The sequence below is a fragment of the Neopelma chrysocephalum genome, unplaced genomic scaffold, assembly GCF_003984885.1.
Source record: "Neopelma chrysocephalum unplaced genomic scaffold, ASM398488v2 Primary Assembly neopelma1_45, whole genome shotgun sequence".
Lineage (NCBI taxonomy): Eukaryota > Metazoa > Chordata > Aves > Passeriformes > Pipridae > Neopelma > Neopelma chrysocephalum.
This window is the reverse complement of record NW_020897704.1, coordinates 20,596,917-20,615,467: the sequence shown is the minus strand read 5'-3', so window position 1 is coordinate 20,615,467 and position 18,551 is coordinate 20,596,917. Positions and strand designations below refer to the sequence as shown.

The window sequence follows — 18,551 nt, the reverse complement described above, 5'->3', positions numbered from 1 at the left end:
CACAGAAAAGAAAGATGGTGTTTCCTCAGAGACCTGAAAATCCAACTTTATTTTTGTAGGATTTTTTTATGGAGTAGTTGACAACATGTTGGTGTTCATACTGCCACTTCCATGAGTGCTTGATTGTGTCAACAACACAAGTATCTAGAAATCCTTCACAAATTAACTGCACATGAAAAAACCACTAAAAATGGAGGAATCTTCAAAATCTTGGCCTGTGATGTCAGAAGCAAGACTGGTTGGTAAATGTTTTTTCCCCTGAGGAAATTATATATGGTAACTATATTTCATGTGTTGGTTATTAATTTCAAGGAGCTCAGTTGGAATATCTTGCCACCTTTTTACTAAAAATCACTTCACATTACATTCTTCAAAAATTAGCTCTTTGCAGAGCTCTGAGCATGTCTTACCTGAGATGAGGTAGAAATTTAAAAACCAGCATCTGACCTTTGCATTACTTTTAAATGACTATGTAATAAACTGCAGGTAGATACATGGATTTATCTTCACCTCTGGATGCTGAAGAATATCATAAACCATTCAAGCTTTTGCTCTTTTAGTTTTATATCACCATCAGATTGATCTCAGAATTATTTCCTTTTATAAATCCTTCCCATTTTCTACATCACTTTTCAGTGAGGTCCTCTGTGGTCTAGCAAGCCATTTGTCAACACACATCACTACCCATTGCTCTGATGCTTTGCTCTCCAGGCTGTTTGGACAGGGTACTTCACTGACCACCTGCACTTCTGCCCCTCCCAAAGCATGGGCTGTGGCAGATTACCATAATGAGTAAGACCAAAGGATTTTCATCCCAAGACTGTATTAACATTGTAAAAACAATCTTTTCAGTGGCTTGGTCCTTTTGTAAATCATCCTAAACCCACCTGCTTGCCCATTGTTGTATTTTTGCCTGATAAAAAACAGCCAGTCTTGATGAAATAAGAAAAATAGAGGAAGATGGAAGGAGCAATTTTGTTTCTCCCCTTCTGCTGTATCTGCAAGAATGGTACTGATGGAGCAAAAACAGAACAAAACAAGGGTTGACCAAGTTCTTGTCATCTAATTCTGTTCTCACTTTCTCCCATGCACCCACCAATGGATGCTGTCGGGGTGTGCACCACCCCACTTTCACTAGGGGACGGGGGGTTGATGAGATCAATGAAAGGTGCTTGGTAGCCGAGCAGGCCCAACAGAGACCTTCACAGCAGGACTCAGGAAGCCACTGAGAGGTCTGAAAAGAGAGATGACTTGCAAAGCTGGAACTTAAGCTCCTCAGTGCATCCTCAATGCATCCTGTGACTGTAGAGAAAATGTTACATGAGACATGTACAAAACACAAGGTTTCGTTTCACAAAACATGTCAACATCTCTGCAGCTCACCCTTTGGAATACACAAACTGCTCTTTTCCACCACTGCAGGATGGCTTTGCCCACCTTCAGTGGCTGCTGTGTACCTGGAGAAGTTGTATTTTGTGTCTCTACTCCAGGTGCTGCGGCCCTGCTGTAATACTTGTAGTGCCACCATCAGCTCCTCTGTGCCTAAACCCTTCTTTGCCTGTTGCTCGTTGCATCACCTTCATTCCTGTCTTTGACCCTGATCCCTATCACTCTCCTAAAAGGTCTTTAGATAATCTTGTGTCTCTTCACCCACCATCATTCTCGTTTCATGTTCTCCCATACTGCTCCTGGGAAGAACTTGTAGGCTCATAAACCCAAATCCTGAGGCTTGGCACTTATGGAGTGCTGAGCCAGGGAGTCTGTGTTGTACCTCCCTGGAGGTCTGGGGGTTTAGTGAGGGAAGACTCTGGTCCAGGCAGCTTGGGCACATTCATCAGGGCTTTGTGTGGACCACGCAGAGCACACAGATACATCAAAATACAGCCCAGTTAAACACTACGCTGGAGAGACAGATGATTTATTCTTACTTTATTAACAACGTAGCTTACAACTGTTTCAAGTAAAAAGGGGATTTATTTAATTTTGAATAAAAATTAAAATATAACTCTGAATATAGATTTTCACTTATTTACATGAAAACATATATACAGAATAGAATCTTAGAGCAAACTAACAACATGCCCTTTGCCCTGTGAACTTTAAAAAGTAAAAACACCAGCATTGATTGATTTATATGTATATATATATACACATATAGACACACATATATATACATATATATATACACACACATACGTATTTGTAACACACCAAAGGGATTTATGTACACAAATTGTAAGTCAGACTTTCAGTACAAACTGGAATTCAAAACAATTCAAGGGTTTCCAACGTGCATCACCACGAAAGGACCATAAACTGCTGGTTGTGGAGCAAATTTCTGCCATTCCGTAAGAAACAAGAGGATTTAAGTGCTTGCCTTGTCCTACCATGGTACATGAAAACACTCAACTCCCCTCAAAGCCTGCACTTCAGACTTTCACCTCTGTTGGACCACACAGGTGAAGGCTGCTGGAATAACTGCACGTGTTGGCACATCCTGACCAGGTTTGGCAGAACAGGGATTGGGAAATTTGATGCGTACATTTATTTATAATGTATAAATTATGGACATTTATATGTCCATAATCCCCAGTGAGACTGGAGCAACAACAAGCAGGTAGGGTGCCTTGGGAATGAGCATTTTCATCCTGTTACGTCCTAACACAGAGTATTTTGTAGACCCACAACCTGAACTCAGGGCACTGTCACCTTTTCCTATGGGACAGAGCTCAGATGATAGCCCAGTATCTCCTATGGAGGTCTGAAAGGTGCAAGAGGAGGTTCTTCAGCCCCCAAAACCCAGAAGACACTCAGGAGTCAGGTACAAGGAAGCAAGACTGATTTTCCCTACTATCCAGCCAAGGGGCCTGGAGACATCTGAACCAAATTTCTGCATCTCCACTGGGAAAACAAAATATGAACCTTTCAGCATTGTAGTTCTGAGTCTATAGCCAGCTTCTTTCCTTCCTCTCACCTGGCTCCTCTAGGGTCTCAAAACATTTTTGCTGTGAAAAAGAAAAGCTTCCAGGAATGATGCTCATGGGCCCCAGCTGTGTTTCTCTGTTGTGAGAGGTCCCTCTCCACAAAGATACCTCTCTCCTTCCTAAATCCCACCCTCCCCCCTCCCACAACCTTGGCAGTCATCAAGACCTACCTTCTTCATTGCAAAAATTAACATAAAAGACTAAAAGAAAGAAAGGCCACAAGCATTTAAAACTATGACCCATGTTGGGTTTGTGCAGTTCACGTGTCCCCTGCGAGAGAATTCCCATGCATGGCACCAAATCACTGCAAAACCACTCTTCTTCTGCAGGACAGCTGACATTTAAAGGACTGCTGGGCTGTAAAACCCTCATCTTTGATGACTGGCTCATATTCTATAGGCAGCCATTAAGATCATTTATACTTCTTGCTGGGGTATTGTACCAAAGCATAAATGAGAATATTAAAAGCTTCTGCTCCTTTATTGGGAGTTCATGAGCACCTAAGGACACAAGCCCTCTCTTGTGAAGTCTGGCAGATTGCAGCTGAATTTCTGCCTACTAGGAGCAGGAGGCATTTAAATTTTTTGATAATTAAGTGCAGGTTTTTTGAATTTTAAGTGAAAAAAATTGGTGAAGACTTGGTCCCACAGCCCACCCATTTCTGAGGGCCCTAACACTAACCTCAGTTATTTCTGGATCAAATCGTGAGTAACAGATTCCTTTAGTTCTGGGTCAGCTGATGTGATGAATAATATTACTGAGGGGAAAATATACATGCATCCACATTTTGAAAGAGTTTTAACATAAATATACTGTATAAAATGTCTCCAAAACTCACAGGACTGGGGGTGAGGGAGTATTTGTTGAGTGTATCTGAGCTAAAAAGTGTACAGTCACAAGTTAAAAAAAAAAAATCCTAATGTTCAAGACATTGCAGATTACAGAAAAATATTTCCTGGAGAAGGGAATCAGCTTTGTAATCCCAAGCAATGGAAAATGCAGCGTGACGTATCTTAGCACCAAAATGGAGCCCTTGAGACTAAATTTATCCACGTGTAATAAAGCTGGTTTTAATAGTGTTCAGTTGCAGCATGTTCTTCTCTTTTGGCACTTGAATTTGGAAATTAGAGGAACAGTCTGAGTTCATAGTTTTCCAGACGCACTGCACCAGAAAAGCAAAAAGTATTTGAAGTGGTCTGATTGTACAGAGCTTCTAAAACACTGAGGTGGCACAGCAGCTCTGCCACATTCCATTTTGTGCCCTGCAAAGACCAAGGCAGGCTTTTTAGGTGACTAAGGGTCGATCATGGTAGCCCAGCACCGCCTGGTTTGTCTTCAAAGAGCTGAGATGGTGTTTGCTCCACACCGCAGGACTGGGGACTGCAAAAGGCTGAAGGTTAAAGCCAAGGAATGGTGACTCTCCACATTAAGGCAAATTAGCTGTTTGCCCAGAGTGAAATATTAAAGGGGCTTTAGGTGCCTAACTTACTGAGAAACTTTGCAAATCCTAACAGACATCCAAATACCTCTGGCAGTGGGTCAGGCCATCTCAGCTAGGATGTGCATCTGCAAGATGCTTCACTAAGGACAGGGTGTGCAACCATCAGCCTGGATTTTGGTGTTTCCTGGGGGAACACAACATTTTTAGGAGGTTTCTGCACCCCACAGGACCAAACTATCAAGGGTTACGGCATGTGGTTAACACGGTGGAGCTGGAGACCCTGAAATCCTTCTCAGAGCTGAGAGGCCATCATGCCTCTGAGAGGTAGAAAAAGCCAGGATTTAGTCTCCCTGGCATTGAGGAAAAAAATGGGAGTGTGGATGGGAGCTGTGTTTTGGGGTTGAAAAAGGAAAAAGTGCCCTGAAACCAAAGACAGCATTTTTCCTCAAGGTAGGAGAGGAGCATTCATGAGAGCAGGAGGAAGTCAGGACAGCCAGCCAGGGAATCATGGACATTCCCTAAGTTAATGCTTTAATCCAATTTCAGGGACAAGTGCTTTGTGCCTGATATCTGCGAAATGGCTGACTCTGTCAAGTTAAGTGCTGAGAGGACTGGGAATGGAGCAGGGACCTGCCCATGGATCTGTTCAACCCGACAGTGCAAGCTCAAAAGGAGCCAGTGCAGATGAGGATGGGCAGGTGTGTGAAGAGTGTGTGACTCTTCAACCCTCTGCTCTTCTTCCAGAAATGACCATCCTTGGTCCTGTGCCTGAAGAGAGAGCAGTAACAGGTGCTTGCACACCCTTCTTGTAGGAGCAAAATGGTCTGTGTGAATGTGCTGCAGTTCAGCATCCAACAGCCCAAGAAGAACAGCAGAGTTGCTCCCCAGCCCTGGGCAATGGCCTTGGATAGTCTTCAGTTCAGCACTTCACAGCTGTGGCCTTTAGCAGCTGATAACACAGTAAACTTCAGGCTTGGATGTCAAATTCAGAACAGGGAGGGGAGAAGATGTGGCTTCACCACTGTCTAATATTAGTGTATCTGTGAAGTTGCACCAGCTCTGAAAATTTAACTTAGAACCAGGTCTGGACCAAAAAAACCCCACACTTCCAGTGGTTTATACTTCTACATTGCAAAGTAAAGTGATATTTTACCCTAGGAAGATCAGGTTTCCATCATTTCCTTTGAAATACATTACTCCAAAGCCTTACTAATGTTCCAGAATTGAAATGAAGTCCAGGCAAGAGTAATTAGTTCCTTCTGATCTCTGCTCAATCCAAGTGTACTTGTCCAGTTAAACTATACACAATCCACTTTCCACTTGTGTAAGAAACTGCCCAAGAAATTCAGCTCCAGCTTTTCTTGAAAGCCATCAGTGCAACAGACAACAGTACCCCAAACCCACATTTCTTCCCAACCTGCAGACTAAAAAGAAATAAAGCATTTACCACCCAAGAACTTTAACATAAAGATTTCAGGTTATCAGCTTCTCTGAAAGGACAGAGAGTGATAAACGAGGTGACACTGAAGAACAATGAACTGAAAGACAAATTGTGAGGACAAAGAAAACTGAGGAAATAAAAGAGCCGGCGCAAGATAAAATTAGAACTCTTTTTTTTGTTGTTTAATAGGTGAGTTTTAAATACGATTTTGCTTCCCTGAACAACCAGTAAAGATTCCCATGTTTTCGGCTCAATGCTTCACCCATTCCTTACTCAGCCAACATCAGAGCTGGTTGCTCTCAGAGTCTGTGTCTGTCTGCTCCCCAGTTTTGCCTCCATGAGTAATTAGCTGCCACAAGAATATCTACAGTTACAAGGCTGATGGAGAAAAAAAATGACATTTTTGCAACGTGTCCCAGAAAGCGTTAAATGTCTCTTGACAAATCCCAGAGGCAAGAAACTCCAAGAACATCGGAGCAGCAAAGGATGCTCTGAAGAAGGTGGATGTGGCAAGTAAAGGATCGGTGCTGGGATGCTGTTTAACAAACAGCCATTCTGCTTCCCTTCCTTGAAATGTCCTCACACACCAGTTCTCCTGACAGAATTCTCTCCTGCTGACAGATGTAACACCAGGACTGGGCTGAAGGAAGGAGGAGCTGGGAGAAGCACCCTCCCTCATCTTCTCAGCTGTGCTCTCATTTTGCTGGCTCCAATCCTTTTGTCTTCAGAGACGAAACAAGGAGCAACATTTTTAGGGGACCCTGAGAGGGATCCAAAGTGCTTATCAAACCAGTTGCATTGACACATTTCTCTGCTACTGTCAGTAGGAAATCCAGTCTGAAACCCAGTTTTTTAATGTCTGCCCCACTACAGAACCTTATTCCTGGATTTCTGAGAAACAAAAAAACACCATTTGATGCAGAGGCAACTGCTACTCCCTTGAGTTGGCTAAAATTTGAACAAGACCTTCAGTACAAAGCAACAGCTGAGAACAGATCCAGTCCTGCTGATTTCCCATGTAAAAAAATTTCTGATGAAGTCTCAAGAGTTGGCAGGATCTGGCCCAGCCTGCAGCAGTTGCACCCATCACATTTCTCAGTGACAAATCAGGAAATTCAGATACACAACAAACAGAGTCAATACTTCTTAACATACTCCCTGGGGCAGATTCCAATGCAGTCCAGAACATTTATTTCTGAAGGTTCCTCCTTCACTCCAAAGAATTTAAGAAGGAAAACTGATGAGGGAGAATGCAGCAGCTTCAGCCTGGTGTTGGTCAGTAGGTTCTTCTGAGCACGGGATGGTCAGCAGGACCCTCTGATCCCAGTCTGCTGTCTCCATACGGGATGTGCTTGAGGTGAGGGTTATCTGGCCACAAGCACTGGCTTCAGATTTAGGGCTAGAAGTGACATTTCTTTCTGAAGAGGTTTTCACTGAGTGGGCTTTGGCATTAGGGCATTGTAACAGACCTGTGTATAATTTCCAAGCTGATTTCCCTGAGGCCAGGGAACAGGGGTCTGTTTATGGTGTGAGAACAAAAGTCTGCCAGTGACAGTGGTTTCCCATGAAAACAGGCTAAAACTCAGCATGAACCACCTTTGGAGGGTGGAATTCATTTGCACCTTAAAGTTAGAGCAAAATTCTGACATGATCCCAGTTTGGTTTTTTGGGAGAACTTCTCATCACTGTGATGCCACCAACCTCTGCTGAGTTAAAGAAAATTCAAGCTCAACAGGTGTGACTAATGGGGTCATATATCCCTGCAAAGTAAATGGGATAAAACCAGAAACACAACTGAGGCAAACCCAGGGTGTCCAACCCATTTCCTCACTCTCTCTAGTGTTTTACCTTGCTTGGCATGAAGCCAGCCCCCAGTTTAACTAGCCAAGGTGGCACTGGACACTCTGGGGGCTTTATAAAGAAACACAGAACCATTAAGGTTGGAAAATACCTTCAAGATTATTGAGTCCAACCTCTGAGTGATCACCACCCTGCCAATTAAAACACAGCACTAAGTACCAGGTCCAGTCATTAAATATAGACCATGTTTGATTGGATCCTAAACACTGTGGTTACACAGCCTGAAAAAATTGATGCTTTTTACTCCCACTCTGCAACCAGATTCATGAAGGTGCAGATGAAACCAGCATTCCCTCAACAATCTCATCATTAAATCTGAACAGCCTTTTATTTTTCACCCTGTGGGGCTCAAAGTCAGGTCTTTGAATTGACTTGCATTTAAAAGGATGGGCTTGACTATGAAAGCTTTCATGTTCCTGTACAAGAAAGGAGTATTGTACAGATCCCATCACAGAGACATTCAGCTTTTTGTGCAGAGCCAGCGTGGCTCAGGATGTGCCACTGCACACCAGGTCTTGTGTCACCCCTGCCAGTTTGCTGCATCTTTGTCTGATGCTGTAGAGACCATGGGTTGAGTTCTGTTTCACAAATCACTCAGGAATACCACAGCTGATGACTGGTGTAACACTTTGTCCTTTTGTAAAACTGGAGAGGCAGGAGAAAACAAAGCCCATTGATCACCAGGATCAAATTTGCAGTAAACCCCAGGTAATGCTACAAACAGTCACATTTCAATATGAAAGAAGTGTGCCAAGAGTTGGCCAAAATAAATGTTCGTGTTCAGAAATTGGCTTAGACAAACCATCACCATCTGGAAGTGTCTGACCCTTCTCCTTGGGGATGTGTCTGCCACGCGTAGGTTTGTTTTAAGGACGACAAACCATCTGATCCGTGCTGGCCCTGCACCACTGGGTGACAGGTTGGTGAGGCTCCTGAGGAGGGGTGCCAGCAGTCTCTCGGTGTGCTTTACAAGTACAGAAGAATTAGTTCCATTTGTTGCTAGTTCTCCTTTATGTTTGGGTGTTTTTCCCCCTTCAGATTAACTCCCAGTGCTTCCAATTCCGCGCGTTCTTGGAAAAGAAAAGGGGTACGGGAAAAAAACACCCCTTGAACAGGTTGAAATGTTAAAAAAGAGAGGGAACAAAAGGGAGGACAGAAAGAAGTGGAGAAGTGCAGTCAGTTGGCATATTGTGCATAGAAAGCAACTTTTACTCGCTCGATCTGGTGGCACAGTTTGATGGCTGGACCGAGCTTCAGCTCCATGCACTCCTGCACTGTGGGCAGTGTCAGCAACAGAAGGGCTTGGCCATCAATGTCCTGGGAAAGAAAAGACAGGGAAAATGTGAGGCTTTTTTTGTGGACTCTTGGGGCAGAAAGTATAACCAAGTTTGGAGAAGTAAGAAAGGAAGTTTGCCCTGAAAATTACAGGTTGTTCTCTGCCCTTTTCTCCCACTTTGGTGCTGCCTATCTCCTTTTTTGGGGATACATCACGCTTTTCCAGAAGTTGTCTAGTGTGTCCTCATAGGCTCTTTCACCTTCCAGTTTGGGAAAAGCCTGCCAGCTGCTGAAATGAGGGATCACCTTCTAAAGAAACCCTGTAGGGTCCACAGAGACCTGATCAGTCTCATTTTATGCCTGAGGAACTGAAACAGGGGGGGAGGCTGCAGAGAGCACACCAGGAGACACAGGAGGGAGATGAATGGAGAAAATGATGAGGGTCCCTCTGCCAAGTCAGACCCTTCCCCCAACTCCTCTGGCCCGTGATTTGCTCAGCACAGGTTTATTTCTGGCTTGTTGCATGCCATGTCCCCTGATCCACCCCGGACCTGCCTTGTTCCACTTCAGCTGCTGAATGACCAAGACAGAGGGGCCTGGACTGCCTGGAGCCCTTGCAACCTCCAATGTCCCAGAATGGTGTAGACTGGAAGGGACCTCTGGAGGTCATGTCTTTCCCTATGCACCAAATTCCATGAGCTAGCACCCCAGATGAGCAACTGCACTGGGGACTACTCCTGGCTTTATGATCCCCTTCTTAATTAAGAAGCTCAAGTCCTCTTTATTCTTTAAAGGGCTGAGAAGCAGACAAGCAGGCTACAAAACTTCTTTTTACTCCTTAGGGAGGAACAGAGTCTATGCACAGCAACTCACAGGCAACATAAACTCCCCAGGACAGCCCTGATTAGTCAGCATTGCACACAAGGAGGATTTGGACACTTCAAGTGCTGCTTTGATCAGGACTGTCCATGGCTAAGGTTCTTCCTCCACTCAAGCTTCATGGCACGGCCCACTGCACCAGAGCTTCACAAGGAAAAGCTCCACTCATGTGTGTTTGATTAAAGTCCTTATGAAACTCCCTGGCAAAGAAGAGGAATGGTTGGTTTTCAAGCCCTGGCGTTATTCCAGGCTTATTAACAAATGGTTGGAGCACACTGTGACACAGTGACTACACCATCCTGCTATGGAGAGTTTCAGCCCTGCTCTAGACTCACACTTCACCTTCTCCCAGTCAAGCCAGCTGCCTCAGGTACAGAGTTATTCTTGGTGAAGAATCAGAGACAGGTCAATGTGCAGTTGGCCATACCACTGACTGCCATCAGCCATGGCCTAATTAGCCACACTTGCTTCTTCCTGACTATGATTTGCTAGCGCTGCCCTTCATTTTCAGGAGTGGTTGCTACTCATTAGGCAAGAAATAGCTCTTTCCATATAAATTTTACCCATTCACACTGGTTTGAGATGAAGTGTATTGGCTTCTGCTCCTGCAAACCTTTCTGCTTAAGGGGGAGATGACTGGCACCTCCTAAAATCAGGTCATCCAAAGGCCTGACTGGAAAATCTTCAGAGGAATGTGGGTAGCAATTAGATGTCTACATACTCAAGGCATCCAGGTGTTAATGAAAAAATTCAGGCCAGTTTTGGGTTCAAGTAGCACTTTTCTGCTTCCCAGGTAAATAATTTAAAACAGGGTGGAACCCATGTGGCCAGGAGAAAGTTTGCCACGTACCAGATAACCACTACCTGTTTTACACCAAAGTGCTGACCTATGTGATACCAGAATGGCACTGTGGACCTTGGCATGAAATGTCTGAACCTGCTCAGGACTCAGGCTATTGAGTTTCTGGTCTCTCTGAGGATCTGGCAAGGATCTGACTCCAGTTTCTGAGGGTTTTCATGCCTTGCCAAAATGTGTGCTATAACATGGCCTGAAGAGATCTAAAGTTTGGTCATAGTATCTTTATCAAAGCCCCAGGCCCAGCTATCAAGGTGGTATGTGCTGTGATTTGAACAGACACCACAGACACAAAGAGGCAAGTTACATAAAGACTTCTACCTGCTCCTGAAATATTTTGGCAAGGGGTGCGCAGTCAGTGAGTTTAATAAACCTCACAACATCCGTCACAGTCCACTCCAATGGGTTACTGTCCAGGACAAGCTTCTCTTCCTCTTCTTGCTTAATTTCCTGTAAACAAAAAAAACCCCAAAAGCTTTCACAAAGCAAACTACCTTGTGTGGAGAACCAGGGTAGGGCTGCCCTTCTCAGATGAGGAAGGTTTGGCACTGCACTGTTGTGGCCTCACCTTGAATGTTATGGCAGTTTTGGTCACTGCAATATTAAGAAAGGTGTTAAGCTCTTAGAGAGTGTCCAAAGCAGGGCAACGAGGATGGCGAAGGGCCTTGAGGGGAAGTGTGTGAGGACACTGAGGGCACTTGGTGTGTTCAGCTGGAGAAGAGAAGACTGAGGGGAGACCTCACTGCAGTTACAACTTCCTCGGGAGGGGAAAAGGAGGGGCAGGCACTGATCTTTGCTCTGTGGGGACCAGGGACAGGACCCCAGGGAATGGTCTGAAGTTGTGTCAGGGCAGGGTTAGGCTGGATATTAGGAAAAGGCTCTTCCCCCAGAGGGTGGTTGGGCACTGAACAGGCTTCCCAGGGCAGTGGGCACAGCACCAAGGCTGACAGAGTTCAAGAAGCATTTGGATGATCCTCTCAGGCACATGGTGTGACTCTTGGGGTGTCCTGTGCAGGGCTAAGGGTTGGATTCGATGATCCCTGTGGATCCCCTTCAACTCAGCATATTCTGTGATTCTGCCATGGGTAATTTAGGAAGAATACTGCTATTAACTGAGGATGAAGCCTATGGACACACTCACTTCCTTGACCTGTGAGCACTTCTCTGCCTCGCTGTAGGAGTGGGGCTGTGGTCTCCGGCTCCGCCGGGCCCTCTCTGTGGCGGGGGGTCTGTCTGACTCGGTGCTGCTCCGCAGGGTGACGGCTCGCCGGGGCCTGGCCGAGGGCACCTCAGCCGAGGACGTGTCCGTCTGGTCATCCCGGAGCTCCGAGCTGGTCTCCTCACTTCCCGTCTCATCCTCCATCACGTCCGGCTCGTCATCTTCGCTCTCCTGCGCCAGAGAAACAGCACCCAGGCTCGGAGATTAATCCAGCAGCAAACCAAAAGGTACTGGGTCAAACTGCATGCCTGTGACCACCCTGGTCCAGGGTAACATTTACTGTAACCCAATTACCTCATTTTCATTACAGTGCTAAGTAAATTAGCCCTCGACTTAGATTTGTTACGAAATGTAGATGGAAAAAAAATGCACGACGGAAAATCCTTTTTCTCCTTCCAACTAAAGGTCAACAGCAATAACTCATCTGGCATGAAAGGTTCCTCTGTTGGGCTGGTACCTCAAAACCTGTGGCACTGCAGATGAGCAGGGGGAGGGGAAATGGAAAATTGTAAAGGGATAAAATGAAACTCAGGTTGCTCGAGATGAAATAAGATCAGAAATAGGCTGAAATTTATACCTTCACATTACTTCAAAGTGTCGTGGGTGTTACTGGTATTGAAAGGAAGGAAATTTTGGTGCCTTTTAAAAATATCTAGATGTACAAGTAGTAAATCAAGTACTTGATTTCTTAGCTGACATTTCTGTAAAACCCAGGGGAGAAGAATTCACCCAGATTTCCCTGTTTTCAGCCCAAGACCTAACTGCTGAAGGGGAAGCACAAATTTCCATTTAAAGGATATTATACCAGCTTCTCGTTATTTCTGTCACACAGAGCTTGCAAGCACACACCAACTGATGGAAACTGTGCATTTTTGACTTTATATATACATACACTGCCCAAATGGCTTGGACAGCTTAGCTCTGATCAAAGTGTGAGCATGCATCCAAGCCATATGCTCAGGTCTTGAGTGAAAGAGCAGTTTTAGACAAAGGTAGTTGTGTCAGCTGACAGGTTGAAAAACTTGGGTAATGGTTGATTTAGGCTTAAGTTTAAGTTCCTTTGAAGCAGGTATAATCTAAGGAAATGAAGCAGAACTACACCTAAATGAGGACCAAGCCATGAAGATGCAAGCAATCAACTGAAAGCTGAGTAAAATAACCCCCTCCAGCCCAAGTAGAGGGAATTGAGGTAAATCAGTTTTATTTCACGTTGCACAAAGCTGCAATCACTGGTACTCAGCTGAGGAAGGGAAATCACACATGAACTTTGTTATTCCTATCACGGGAAAACCACCCAGAAACAATCCACATAGAACTAATTCTGCTCCAGACTGTATTTGGACACGAATCATTGCTGAAGCTGAGACCCTGTTGTATCACACAACATACTGAGGCCTCAAATACCCTGTATTTGGGACACAAACCATTTGTCTGTATTCTAAAGCTTCTAGAGCTACTATTGCTTGATGTTATAAGCCAAAAAATATTACCAATAATTAATGAAAAAATAAAATTCCTTGAAAACACAATGGCTCGTGAGCTATTTTTATTTATTATAATATTTGGACATCCTAGACATGAATCTGGTAGATGCTGTGAAAAGCATATAACAGGCTGATCTGCCTACTTACAAGGAAGCAAAAGAAAACAAAGATATAACATTAGGCAGCATGTTAGTCAGTGAGCATTAGGAAGGTGGGAGCAAAAAATCTGTTTTCTAACTCTAAAATGGACAAGGTAAAAATCCCCAAAGTGTCCCAATAAAACCAGTCTGATGTTAGGAGAACAGAGTAGCAAGGAAGGAAGGATTCAAAATAGAAAATTAGGAAAATGGAAGTGTTTGGGTGTGCCGAGAAACCTCACATAAGGAAAATGCAGAATGAGGGACAAAAAAAAGCAGCAAGGGGCTTCTGCTGATTTATCCCTGTGCAACACATACCTCTGCAGAGCCTGCAGCATTCGAATCAACAGCTGATGACCTCCTTTTCTTCTGCACAAAGATGGATTTCCGCCTTTTCCTGCGTCTGGCTGGCTTGACATGGCCACTTTTCATGTTGTTATTTTCCCCAATTGGTGGCTTAATGATTTTTTTCCTCTTCCCATAGTAATAAGCTGGAGAAATGAAGCAAAATGCCCATAAAAAGCTTTAACTACCAAAGGAAGGAAACCTTGACGTGCTTCTTGCTACAGATTCAGGACTGCACTCTATATGTGCAGTTTAAACTTTAAAATACACTGATATGGAAAAAATGTCCAGTGTAAATATAAGATGTCATGTTGGACCAGCACAGAGTGTTACAGCTCTCATGTATCCAGATTTATTGATGATGAATGAAGAATTCAGAATTTAACAATATGTGTTTAGGCAAAGCTTCCACTAAGCCGAGCAGTGACTCGGAGGGAGAGAGGTCAGTGTGTTTCAGGTCTGATGCAATGCAATTCTTTGTGATTTAACAGCCTTAGACACACTTTCACTTGCTAATGTTTTCAGCAGAAAGTGGACAGGGCCAGCAATCCTCAATCACACACAAAGGATCAGGTTTTTATTGCCTTCAACTATTTTGTGGCCCAAGTTGAAATTAAGGATGTGAGAGTCCTCTGACCTTACTCTGGGTGCTTGTGTTAAATGCATTTTGACATGCTCTGGGGGTGAAAGATACTCTGCCCTTGACAAACCAGGGTATCCCAGGACAGCTAAATCTTGGCACCCATGTCAAAGTTCATAACTGACCAAGTTGTTCATCAAATCAATGGAGTTTTGAGGAACAATTCATGCAGCCACATACCACCATCAGCTTTGAGATGAGACCATCTCAGCCGGAGCTCCCCCAGCTGCACTCCTCCAGCTCTCCATTTCCTACCAGCAGGAGTCTAGCTCAGGTGAAGACTTCTACAGAAACCCATCCTAAGTGATCTGAGTATCTCCCTGAGCCCGTTTCTCCTTCTACTCTGCCACCAACCAGAAGATAATTGCTTTAAATCAATCATATCGCTTTTTGCAGCCTTTGTGGAAGAAGGATAGCACTCACTTCCAATTTCCTGACCTGCCTGAAGAGCCAATAATATCAGTAACATTGGCAACAAAAAGTGCTGTACACATGCCTAACAACAGCCTTCCTGTATGGGCAGGAACATGTTTAAATATTAAACACCCTGAGCAGAGGGAGTTAATGCTCCCAAACTCCTTCCACCACCTCAGCATCGTGATACTGGCCTGTGCTGGTGCATATGCCAAAAACTCTTCACTGAGTTGGACAGGATTTATCTCACCTAACAAAGCTGTCTCAGATATAGCAGTTTAAATCTCATCTTACTACTTGCAGGTTCCTTTTATGTGCTCTTCATGTTAACTTTTCATATAAAGAAAACTCGAGACTTTCAAAAATTAATGACTTTCAAACAGACACATTCGTGTGGAGTGAGATGGATGGTTTCCCGGAGATGCCTGTTTCTCTGTACAGAATATTAAAGGAACATGTGGTGGCCTGTTCAAGATTAAATAACTGCTCTTAGATGAGATGAATCCTAATCAGTATTAACAATATTACACAGTAATACCAGTATTAACAGCATTGCACAACTCCTGTTCTTCATCACACACAGTCTCCCACTGCTCTGATTCCCAGCTGGCACCAAGAGGCATTTTGGCCAGTACTCACTGTACTTGGTTTTAGTGTGAATGGAGCAGTTCTCAGGGCAGACTTCGGCCACCAGCACAGGGCTGAACAGGTTGGGGCAGCACTCCAGCTTGGCACAGACCCTCCTGCAGAAATCCGCCACCTGATCCGACGTCCGCACAATCTTAACAGTTGCCCTGTAAGTCTTCCCTCTGTACCTAGAGAAGAGTGAAAAACCCATGTTACCTGTCAAGCAACACCCTCTTCTGCTCCAGAACAGACTCTCCTCTGTTAGGGGAGTGACTGTCCTTGGGAGAGTGTCTCTCTTGGGAAGGCAGGCAGAACAGGTCTGTTTCAGTGGCTCCACTTCAGATGGATTTGAAGAAGGAAAGGGTGAAATAAATCAGAGGTATGGACGTGATTCAGGACGGAATGCATGAGCAGACTGGGTATGTCTGTAGATATGGTAAAAGATAGAAAAAAATCTCTGCAAGCTTGGTGAGGATACTACACAGGACAGCAAGCCCATATTACAAAGTGATGCAAAGTTTTTGGGAGAGAATGTAGTCTCTCTTCATACACTGACCCATGATGAGATGCTTACATCCCTTGCAGAGCTTTCTGGTCAGCATCCTGTGTTTGGGCTGCACTGGAGATGGTACTTTTGGTCTTCTCCATTGCCATCTTTCTTGCTCCCATATGACACTCCAGCTCCCAACAATCCCAAAGATTCACTGTGCCATCTGTGGCTACTGGGACACTGTGAGGAAGTATCTGAGTGAAACGGTTCTCTCTGCCACACAGGGTCCAGATGATTCCAGCACTCTGAGATATGGACAACACAAAACCCAAGGACCTCACCAGGAATATCTGGAGTTGTGTAATGGGGTTGCAGCAATAGGCCCTAAAAACTGACTCCTACAGGGAATGCTTAGAGCAGAAACCTGCAATGAAAGGTTTGTCTTAAATTTGTTATGCTACTAAAACATTTATTTTGGTGTTCTATACAAAGTGTTTCTGAGCGATAAATGGCTAAGAAAGATACAGTTACACCCCTGCTGTACTACACTGTAGATGTGAACTCTGAAAAACCAATTATCCCCATAATTTATTAAACAGCAGCACCAAGCTATCGTAAACAGTGAGATAAGGTTTTTAAAACATCTCTTACACGTCCTGGGGAATGCAACACAAGAGACAATCATGTGAGTGTCTGGTGCTACAGCATTATAAATGTGCTCAGGGAAGAGAAAAGTGACACACACAAAAGAAAAAGAGGGAGAGACAGCAAAAGAAAGATTACTGGATGGGAGGCAAGGAAAGACAAAGATACAGTCATCAGGAAAAAACGAGACAAAGCATTTTGGAGTGTGTTAAGATCCATAAATTCCTAGCAGGGAATCAGCTGGTGACAGTCAGATACGGAAGAGGAAGAGGAGGTGGTGGTGGTGGTGCAACAGTGTTGTGGCCAGAGAGTTAAAATATGCAGCATGTGCCCACACTCCATTCTCTCTCTGAAGGTTTCATTGGGTCACACAAAGCAACTGGAACAACACCTTTTGCTGCGCTCCCTCCCAGCAGCTCTTTCTGGAAACACTGGGCTGTGGGAAAAGGGTTTTAAACTGTGGTACAGAAAGTGTTATAAAGGAGAACCCAAATGAAACTTGGGTCTGAGAACAGCCCAGTCTACCCATCCTGATAAAATACTCAGTCCAAACTATCTCCTCAACAAAAAACTCTTCCATAACCTGAATGAGCATTTCCACGAGGTGCCAGGCTCTGATATCCTATTTGGTGCCTCAAGCCATGGAGACAATTCTGATTCATTCTCAGGAATGAATGAATGACTTAATGAGCCAACTTTTCACACACCTTCAGAGGCCTGGACAGATGCTGTAAGATGGAAAACTGTTCCTTCCAGGTACAGAGCACTGTTATCCCAGCTTCCCTATAAAACAGCTGCACAGGCAGGCTGGCTAAAGAGAGTTTGGCAATACTTAATATCAAAAGATCAAATTCCACAGGCATTTGAATGTATCTACTTAAAAATGTTTTATATTTCTTTCCAATGTGTTTGAAGAGACTCCTGCCCTTATTACTTCTCCAGGAGCCATTAGGTTTAACAACAGCCCAGGGCACTGGGTCAGTAAGCCTGAATCTTGTGACAGGCTGCAGAATTTCACTGTAATACCTTCACCTCAACCCAAATAACTTTGGTTGGACTAAATCATCACTTCCAGACAAGCAGCAGCCTCCCCCCAAGGGTCTCCACATTGGAAGAAACCTGGCAGAGGGAGCACCTGTACCTATAACTCATGTGCCTACAGCTCATTTTAGGTCTGGATGCGTCTGAACTAAACTTACATTTATTTGTCCTTGTTCTGACTTTCACCACCAGGATGAAAAGACTGCGTCTGGTTTTGTTTCCTTGCAAACGCGCTATAATCAAATTGCCTCTTGATCTTCTTTCTTACAAGCTAAGAAAGCTGCCTGATGGGTATTATTCAAGGATGGCTGACTTTTTCTAACTGTGTGCTTCCCATTGTGTTTGCCTGCCCAGAAAGGACCCATTGTGCTACAGAGCCTGCTGAAAGGAAAAGATGAAACCAGGAAAACGAACAACTGACTGATTTCATAGTCTGCTTTGAATGCAACACACATGTTAATTAACAGAACGGATGGTAAATGGAGATCACCATGACTGTAGCGATCAGTCTCAATAACCCAAGGTGTTAGTACTGGCCACAGTAATATTTTTTACATCATTTTGGCCTTGGCAGCCCCTCTTTCAACTGTAAACCAGGTTCTACTAATATTTTCCATATTCCTCACACACTAAAGATTTTTAACACAAGCACCACCAAATGTAATCTGAGCTGTTCTAGGACAGCCATGTGGAAGGAGCTCATTTGGATATAATCAGAAAACCCTTTTCCACCAGCACCTCTCAAAAAATTACCAACTTCTGATACTCCTATG

General features: G+C 44.2%; 1 protein-coding gene across 2 annotated transcripts in view; it reads right to left on the bottom strand.

Moving 5' to 3' along the window:
• Positions 1–1,914: 1,914 nt before the first annotated feature.
• SFMBT2 (Scm like with four mbt domains 2) overlaps positions 1,915–18,551 on the bottom strand; it is a 115,082-nt gene continuing 98,445 nt past the window's right edge. For both annotated transcript variants that reach the window (XM_027679583.1, XM_027679582.1), the window contains exons 17-21: positions 15,615–15,790; positions 13,895–14,067; positions 11,878–12,126; positions 11,058–11,186; positions 1,915–9,043 (exon numbers count right to left, since the gene is read on the bottom strand). In XM_027679583.1, coding sequence (XP_027535384.1) covers positions 8,903–9,043; positions 11,058–11,186; positions 11,878–12,126; positions 13,895–14,067; positions 15,615–15,790 — 868 coding nt within the window. In that variant the 3' untranslated portion in view covers positions 1,915–8,902. The remainder of the gene's footprint in view (positions 9,044–11,057; positions 11,187–11,877; positions 12,127–13,894; positions 14,068–15,614; positions 15,791–18,551) is intronic.